The sequence below is a fragment of the Pteropus vampyrus genome, unplaced genomic scaffold, assembly GCF_000151845.1.
Source record: "Pteropus vampyrus isolate Shadow unplaced genomic scaffold, Pvam_2.0 Scaffold2, whole genome shotgun sequence".
Lineage (NCBI taxonomy): Eukaryota > Metazoa > Chordata > Mammalia > Chiroptera > Pteropodidae > Pteropus > Pteropus vampyrus.
Window position 1 is genome coordinate 25,649,844 of NW_011888783.1, and position 10,152 is coordinate 25,659,995.

Genomic DNA, 10,152 nt, shown 5'->3' on the forward strand with positions numbered 1-10,152 from the left:
AAGGATTGTACATCTGCAAATCAATGTGGTATACCACATTAATGAAATGAAAGATAAAAATCATATGATCATCTTAATACAAAGAAAGCATTTGATAAAATTTAACATCCATTTATGATAAAAATTCCCAACCAAGTTGATATGGAAAGAATGTACCTCAGTATAATAAAGGCCATATACGACCAGCACACACTAACATTAAATATTATATTTGTCAGTGAAAAGCTGAAGTTTTTCCTCTAAGATCAGGAAGAAGACAAGGAAGTCACTCTGGCCACATCTATTTAGCATAGCATTGGAAGTGCTAACCACAGCAATTAGGCAAGAAAAATAAAGTCAGGAATCAAATGGGAAAGGAAGAAGCAAAACTGTCACTATTTGCAGATGACATAATACCATATATAGAAAACCCTAAAGAGTCTATGCACATTAAATAAAGCTATAAGAACCAATAAATGCCTATGACTTTACTGAATCCATTTATTGGTTCTAATAGCTTTTTTTAATGAATTAGTAGGTTGTATTTCCATACACTAATAAAGAGCTATCACAAAGAGAAATTAAGAAAACAATCCCATTTACAATTGCTTCACAAAGAATAAAATACCTAGGACTAAATTTAATCAAGGAAGTGAAAGACCTATATTCTGAAAACCATAGACATTAATGGAAGAAAATGAAAATGACAATAAATGGAAAGGTATAGCATACTCATAGATTGGAAGAATCGATATTGTTAAAATGTCCATACTACCCAAAACTGTCAGTCTACAGATTCAATGCAATTACCATCAAAATACCAGTGGTGTTTTACACAGAACTAGAACAAAGAATCCTTAAATTAGTATGGAACCACAAAAGACTCCAAATTGTCAAAGCAGTCTTGAGAAAGACAAACAATGCTAAGGTATCACGCTCCCTGATTTCAAACTATACTACAAACCTATAATAATCAAAACAGTATGCCATTGGCATAAAAACAAACACATAGATCAATAGACTAGAATAAAGAGCCCAGAAATAAACCCACACATATACGGTCAATTAATCTACTGTCAAAGTGATAAGAATATACAATGGAAAAAAGACAATCTCTTCAATAAGTGGTATTGGGAAAACTGGACAGCTATGCGCAAAAGAATGAAATGGGATCACGATCTTACACCATATGTAAAAATATATTAAAAATGCATTAAAGATTTGAAGACCTAAAACCATAAAACTCCTGGAAGAAAACATAGGCAATAAGCTCTTTAATATCAGTCTTAGCAATACTTTTTGACCCAGTTTCCTCAGGCAAGGGCAGCAAAAGCAAAAATAAACAAGTGGGATTACATCGAACTAAAAAAATTTTGCACAGCAAAGGAAACCATCAACAAAATGAAAAAGATAACCTACTGAATGGGAGAAAAAGTTTGCAATCATACATCTGATAAGTTAATACCCAAACTTACTTAATATCAAAAAATCAAATAACTCAATTGAAAAATGAGCAAGACTTCAATAGACATTTTTCCAAGGAAGACATACAGATGGCCAACAGGCACTTGAAAAGATGCTCTACGTCATTAATCATCAGGGAAATGCAAATCAAACTGCAATAAGATATCACTTTATACCTGTAGGGATGGTTATTATCAAAAAGACAAAAATAACAAGTGTTGGCGAAGATGTGTAGAAAAAGAACCTTCATACACAGTTAAGAATATAAAATGGTACAGCCACTATGGAAAACAGTATGGAGCTTCCTCAAAAAATTAAAACTAGAACTACCATGTGACCCAGCAATTTTACTTCTGGGTATTTATTTGAAGAAATAAAAACACATACAAAAAACTAATTGGCCCTTTATGTTCATTGCAGCGTTATTTATAACAGCTAAATATGGAAGTAACTTAAGTGTCCATCAATACATAAGTGGATAAAGAAGATGTGGTACAAAATGCAGTGGAATATTAATGAGCCATAAAATATGAAATCTTGGCATTTACAACATGGATGGACCTAGAGGGTATCATGCTAAGTGATATAAGCCAGACAGAGAAAGATAAATAATGTATAATTTCACTTATTTGTGGAATCTAAAAACAAAACAAAACAAAACAAATGAACAAACAAATTAAAACAGAAACAGACTCATAATTACAGGAAAAAAAATTGGTGGTTACCAGAGAAGGGGAGGAATTGGGGCAGGTGAAATGGCTAAAAAGGATTAAGAGGTATAAATTTCCAGTTATAAAATAAATGTCATAGGGATGTAATTTACAGCATAGGGCATATAGTAAATAACACTGTAATAACTTTGTATGATAACATATGGTATCATAGTCTTGATTTAGTGTGACCTATTATTGAAACTTGTGTTCTTCTAAAAAGAATACTATATTTAAATTTATGCAGTCTTTTAGGCTCCAATTATGTATTTTAAAGGGTAACTTCTTTATAGGTGTTATATGAAAGAAGGGGAAGTCTTATTTTTCCTATTTTTTTGTTTTATTTTTATTTTTGCTTAATATTGTAAGTCAAGATATCTTTTCACATACTGCGATTTATCATGTCCATCAGCACCAACAACCAAATAATTTTTTTTCCATTTTATTTCATTATTATTATTTCTTGACATTCAATATTATTTTATATTAGTTTCAGATCTAAATAAACAAATTTTAAATTAATTGAACTACCATTAACATTTGGACATCTGCTGCAAGCCTACTCTTTTCAAACAGTAGTTGTAGTTTAACAGAAGGAACATGGATTAAAGTCAGAGTCCCTTCGATGAAACCTGGGCCACAAAAGTTTCAGAATTTCTATATTCTCATTGAAAAATGAGATGATAATTACTTTATGAAGCTGTTCTGAGGATTAAATTAGATACATTATTTTTCTACTATAATATTCTCTCACTTATATAATCAAAAACACACAGAGTTTTGGTTTTTCTTTTCTTTTTTCCCATTTGCACAATATAATAAAGACATTGAAGTCCCCCTTAAGTCTTTCTACGTAACAAATAATTCCACATCCACATGGAACTACTTTTTTCTTTTTCTTCCAAACTAGGAATTTTTAAAAACTGCTTGAGTCCTTGACTTGGTTTTATTTTTAAAACCTCTATTAACCTTTTCATTTACATTCTTTCAAAACTCATTTCTGTGTTTTTGTATTATTTTGTTTTTACTAAAATGTGTTTGTTTTCCAGATCAAAAGATACATAAGTTCTTTGTCTCTATTGCTAGAGTAACAGTAAGACACTTCCTAAATATCACTGCTTGTGTTATATAGTCATAATAGGCTTCCAATAAAAATCATTCCTCCCAGGGGCTTGCCATAGCATTAAATTACAAACCAATCTCAACTGCGTCACTTGGTGTCCTCTGGTATTCAACAGTTTTAATTCAGTTTAAAATAAACGATCATCCCTTTCTGTTCTTTTTAAACTAACGTTTTCCCCATTTACTAAACTTTTTTCATTTGATTATTTCATGGACTTGAATATTGATAAAATCAATCTGTAGCTTTATGGGTTTTCCCCCTCAATTTTCTAGTGGTGACAGTCTAATTAAATAAGATACTGACAAACCATAAATACTGAATGGGTGTCAGGGTATCTAGGTTCTTGTTCTAGACCTGCCACTGAACTAGTTTGACAATATTTCTCTAAGATTCAAAGTCTTTTATCTTAAATAAGAGGGTAGAAGAAAATTATTTTTAAGGTCTCGTATGCTGATCATATGAATTTATTTTCCGAAGGTCACGCTTGAATAGAATTATAAAGAAAAGGTAATAACAAAAATCAGCTGCAGCCAAAAGAGTGAACTAGGCTAAGGGTGAGGAAGATATACCTGCAATTTCTTCTAAAGTATTGGCATGCATGTCCAGCAACACAGTTCCATTCAGAATACAACTTCTCAACTCAAACAAGCTGTGCAGTGAAAGAGTAGCCACATAGGGCTTGCTCCATCTCTCTCCTCCATCTTCCACATCTTCTTCAAACTTCAACCACCTATACAAATAAATATTATCAGCATATTGAATGTTATATTGTAGATCAATGATTCTTTATCCCAATAATAAAAGATAGAAATAGAAAAATATTCACATTGCTTCTTGGTTTGATGAGTTTTGGAAGTTAAATAAAAACTAGCTCAAGTCATTCAGTTTATTTCATTTTAATTCCAATTTAACAAGCATTCTTTTGTCATTGAAAGATATGTTGAAAAAACTCATTTATCATTTTTATTAGTTTGTCTAGCTCTGAAAAAAGTATTTTAATATAAATGTTAATCAGCAGTCACCATGAATCTGTTGTGGAACTACAAAAGAGAGTATACGTCATGGAAAAATAATGATAGTTGAAAAAGATGCAAAAGAAAATAAAAGGATACTCATTTTCCTTTAGTAGGAGGTTTCAAAACTGAAAAGTTGAGTCTCTTGATAATTTTTCCATTTGATTAGGGAGGCTAATATAACAGGATATATTCTATAGGAAAAATACTTATAGGCTTGTTTGAATAAAATCAAGTGATTGCAGTCACCTCCTGGGGACTGAACCTGTGAGAACTGAGTTCGGCTGCCATTGTCTGGGCCTTCCTGCCAGGGATGAAGAATAGGGGAAGAACTTTCATATCATAGTGCTAAATGAATACCACTGACCTGGTGAAATAAACAGCAATATCTGAGATTGTGTCTAAGTAAGATAAATGGTAGTAATAAAGAAAAACAAATGATTTTAATGCCCTGACACAAGTACTAAATCTCTTATTCTTTTAGGGATTTGCCCTCTTATTCTAATAGATGACCAATTTAATTCCACTATTTCTAATAAATTCTAGCATAAATTGCCTTTTCTTCCCCATCACCTACCATTTTTCTCTCCTTTGTCATTTTTGCCCTAACTTCCTCTCTCCATGCAATATCATTCAAATTCTCTATATATTATATTACTGTTTTATGCAATCAAATGCTCCAACTTCAACAGAGGACAAATATGTTGCAGTAACTAGGTAGGGAAACAGTGGATCAGCCAAAAATAACTAACTAAAAGGGCTAGTCAGAATGATTAATATGCAGAATTCCAAGAAAGATAAAGAAAGTCATGTATCTGTCCTCAGTATTCAGGGAGCAGAAAGTTTCAAGAAGTGAAAAGAAAACCAATAGAGAGGAAGAGCTGTCCCTGACAAAAGTTAAGAGATATGGGAAAATAACTATGCCTATCATAAATTTATAAAACACTTGAAGGTTGAAAAATCTTTTATATTTAACCCCCCAATCATTGACAGTATCTCTTTGGTGCTGGCAATTTTATAAAATATTTTTGTCTACACAGTTCAGAATTTTTCACATTAGTAATTTTTAATGTTTTTCAGTCTCTAAAAGGGCCACAGTATTGTTCATCAACTATAATTAGTTCTCTTTCTTTTCCTAGTAAAGAGTAGGATATCACTATCTAGCTCCCTTCTAACTAGGTGAGGCCATGTGATTGTTGACTAGTTCTGGATAATAAATTGTGAGCAGAATTACATGTGTCACTTCCAAACTGGAGTATTTAATTGCCAGAATAAGACATTCTGGAGCTATCTTTTTCCCTGATGTGACCACCAGAAATATTCAAGATGGAGGCTGCTCTACCAGCTGAGGTCTCTAAGTAACAACAATGAACAGTTGTGTACGGCCTCCACTAATCCACAATGGATATGTATCATGAGCCATAAAAAGAACTTTGTGATTTTAAGCCACTGAGACTGCAGGATATTTTTTTCTAACGTAATTTAGTCTATCACCATTTTAACTATTCATACCAGCATCAAAATCTTAATTAAAATTAATGTTGAGGGCAAATATGATTTTAATTTAATTTTAATTTAGCGTTTCTTGCCAGATTTCATTATGAATGTCAATATCTCAAAGGATCAACCTCTTGGCAGACATTTTGAGATGGAATAGTATTGTGGAAGTGTCTTGGACTAGTTGGAAATAAAAAAAAATCTAGGTTTTGTCTCTATTCTATAGCTAAATTGCCATATGACCAAAAGAGTCTTTCAGTTTCTGTGAGCCACATTTTTCTCATCTGTAAAATGATAAGATAAATTCAATACATTAAAGATTTGTCCAAGATAACCAAACCAATGACTTGTCAAACCAAATTCAACTTTAAATTGTTCTTGTTTTTCTCCAGAGCCTGAGACCATTCTCCACCACAATACAATTACTTTGGTTGAATTTATGAACTTTATTTTTATTCCATGAGTTGATTCAGTAACCACTACCACAATCAAGATACAAAACTGTTCCATCATCACAAAGGAACTCCTTTATATTATACTTTCATATTCTCAGTCTTTACCCTGTTTCTGTCCTCCCATCAATCACCAATCTGTTCTTCACACTATATTGTTGTCATTTTAAGGATGTTATATGAATGGAATCATATAGTTTAAAATGTTTTGAGATTGATATTTTTCACTAAGCATAATGCCCTTGAGATCTTCCAAATTGTTGTATATATCAACTATGTTACTTTTTATCGCTGAGTAGTATTTCACAGTATGCATGTTGACCAAACTTTGTTTAACAATTTATATGTTGAAGGATATTTGAATTGTTCACAGGTTGTTGTTATTATCACAAATAAGAATGTTATAAACATTCATGTAGAGGTTTTTGCATGAATTTAGTTTTAATTTCTCTGGGATAATTATCCACAACTATGATCACTGGGTAATATAGTAAATGCATGTTTACTTTTATAAGAAACCATCAAACTGTTTTCTAGAGTAGCTACACCGTTTTACAGTCATATCAGCAATGGATGATAGATCCAATGTCTCCACATCCTCACCAGCACTTGCTTTATGACTGCTTTTTTATTTTAGCTGTTCTATTAGGTGTGCAGCAATATTTCATAGTGGCTTTATTTTGCGTTTCCCTAATGATTAATGATGTTAAACGTCTTTTTATGTGGTCATTTTCTATATGTATTTCCTCTTTGGTCTGTGTTTTTACCATTTTCTGATTGATTTGTTTTCATACCGCTGAACTTCGAGAGTCCCTTATATATTCTATATATAATATTTTTGTCAAATATATGGCTTGCAAATATGTTTTCCCTGTTTGTAGCTTGTTTTTGCATTCTCTAGCAAGATCTCTCATAGCATAAAAGTTTTTAATTTGAGTCCAGTCCAATTTATATTTTCTTTTATGGATTGTGCTTTTGGTAACATGTCTAGCCCCAGATTTTCTCCTAAATTTTCTCTAAAATTTTCATAGCTTTTTGTTTTACATTTAGATTTCTGATTTATTTTAATTTTTTGTCTACACTGTGAGGTTTAGATTGAGATTAAAATCTTTTTTTACCCATGAATGTCTAATTGTCCCAGTACCATTTGTTGAAAAGACAATTCTTCCATTAGTAGCTTTTGCCCTTCCTCAAAACTTAGTTAGCTGTATTTACCTTGGTCTTCTCAGTTCTCTATTCTGTTTCACTGATCTATGTGTCTATTTGAAAAGACATACTAAAAATAAATCCAAAAGGCATACTTCTTCTTTAGAATAATTTCCTTCAAATTGGGGCTTGGTCTTTTAGAAAAGAAGAATGAAAGCTCTGGTATTTTCCAAGCAGTTTGGTAGTTAACATGACTAAATATAAGTTATATGCATAGATGGTTTGATATAGGCACAGGTTTTATGAGCATCACAGGAGGAAGCAAAGATACTTCCCATAAAAAGGAACCTGCAAGTTACAAATATCAAGTTACTAAACATTTCAAGATTCAGTGCTTCATGCCAGCTTCAGAATAATGCCAAAAGCTTTGAGATGTTTAAACGAATATTTTTAAAGACTATATTAAAAATTATATATATACATAAATACATAAGTATATCTCTCCTTTATGTTTTTTTTCATTCCATTTCATACTTCAAAGATAGAAATGAACAGGTCTAGGAACACACCAAATCCTGTTTCAAGACTTGTAGTCACTGAATATACTGTCAGCTGCAAAATGCCTGATTGCAGTTAATGACCGAAAGTGCTGCAATTTATTCTAGTTTTCAAATAAACTCAGCTGACATTTGTTTGAATAGCAAACCAAAGCAAACAAGAGTCTCACAGGCATGAATGAGAAATGATGGACAATGAAAAAAATCAAAATTGCAGGCCGATTGTATGACATTTTCTAAGGAAGAGAGGCAGATTTAAACTCTGAGGAGATTAATTTCATTTCCTTCAGTATGTCTGGATCTGTTTTCATCCATGATTAACACATTGCAATCTCTTTTTACTATACGCCAACAAACTAATACAGGTGTTTCATGAATTCTTTGAGGATCAAGTTGATACTAATCTCCTCTTTAATACTTATATTAAAAATCTACAAAATAAAATTCTTCTGAAAATTAGAATTAGATGTTTTCCATAGAAATTAACTCTATTCTATTCCCACTAATTCAGTTGCTTTCCTAAGAATTTTTATTCTCTGATTCTATCCATATAGGAGTAAAGTAGTTATTATAACATCCAAAGTTATAGCCTTGAAGAAAGTCATGAATTCTCAAGAAAAAAACATCCTTTTTGCGGCGGGGTAGATTTGGGGATATGGAGGGTAGAGGGAGAACATGATTAGGGTGGGAGCTAGAGAATAACATGTAATTATAAAGTGCCTATTTTAAGAGGAGAGAGAAAATGAAATATACCCAAATCTAGAGGTTACTGATATTTGCTGGTCTTCGTCCATATTATCTTCATGCCTCACATTGCACTGAAAAATCTTGATGACTTGAACCTTTACTAATTTTGAATATCAAATGCCTTCACAGCATCAATAAAATCATCTTGAGGTAATAATCCTTTCTACACTACCATGTATATATCAAAAGCCTAACTGCTACCCCCTGCTTTGCCTTTTCTGAGCTCATTTGTGGGAAGCACTTTTAAAGGGCAACCACAGTGAGTCAAGCATGTTGTTTCCACAATTGCACAGCTGTGGTATCTTTGTGTACTTTCTATTAATAACATTATATGTTATTTATAAGCAGGACATTCTAATTGTGTTGATTTTGTTAGGCCTTGTCATATGGCTTCTTTTAGGGTTTTTAAAGTGAACAGCTGGTTTTCGCAAACATTTATTAAATAATTATGATTCAAAAATCTAGCTTTGAAATCTAAAACTTTGCTGAAGTTTTACTTGGCAACAACAGTGGGCATGAATTATTCAATATGTGATATATGACAGGTGCAATGTGCTAATAATATATCCTTTTTATTTCTACTATTAGGGTAAAAAAATATTAATCCCTCTGGAATACTAATGAAAAGAGTGAAGTGCTTCAAATAGTTATGGTAATGATTTATTAGAATTAAATTGCATTTGAAAAATTAGATGGAGTCATGAATTAACTAGAATTAACCTTCTTAAATGAAGTAGGGTCATCAGAACAAAATCACTTTTGCCACTTTAAAACCCACTACATTTCTAAGTCCTTGATAAATAAGTTTTGTTCTTCTCTATATTGTGTCTTAGTCAAAATTCATCTACCATCCTCTTCAATGTCTGTTACTATTTGATTGCTCATCAGATGTCTCCCTGAACCTCAGATAGCTACACCATGCACAAGGTTCCAGGAGCATGGCTAAGAACATAGGTCCTATCTAATAATATACAAGAATACTAATAATTAACTGGATCATCTCTTTTATTCTTTATAAATAAACAGCAGTACATTTTGATGGTTTTGGAAAAACTTGTTCAAGTCAGTCCACTAGAATATGATAAAATCCTACCTATTCGACTGTGACAGAATGAAAGACTAGATTCCAGTACTGCTCTGTCACATCCTGGCATTATGAGAGTGGGCAAGTTACAAGGAATTTACTGGTTAGAAGCAATGGATAACTGTTTCATCTTGAAGGTGAAAAATCACCAACCATTTTAAAAATAAGGGAGTTTCTCACACTAAAGCACATATTCCAAACTTACTGCTCAGCTCTACTATGTAGGATGAGAGTAAAGAAAGAAATATAAAAGAATTACTTCCAAAAAGTACTTCTCATCAATAGATTAAAGAAATTCAAAGTAGCCAGAGTTGTCTAGTAATCATAACCACCAGATCTCCTTCAAGTCATCCAGGAACACCTACCTTCTTATAACCAGT

At 32.1% G+C, this 10,152-nt stretch overlaps 1 protein-coding gene across 1 annotated transcript in view; it reads right to left on the bottom strand.

Annotated features, from left to right (window-relative positions):
- SLC4A10 (solute carrier family 4 member 10) overlaps positions 1–10,152 on the bottom strand; it is a 178,910-nt gene that overhangs the window by 109,014 nt on the left and 59,744 nt on the right. The window contains exon 5 of the mRNA XM_023528479.1: positions 3,846–4,006. Within this exon, the coding sequence (XP_023384247.1) occupies positions 3,846–4,006 (161 nt within the window). The remainder of the gene's footprint in view (positions 1–3,845; positions 4,007–10,152) is intronic.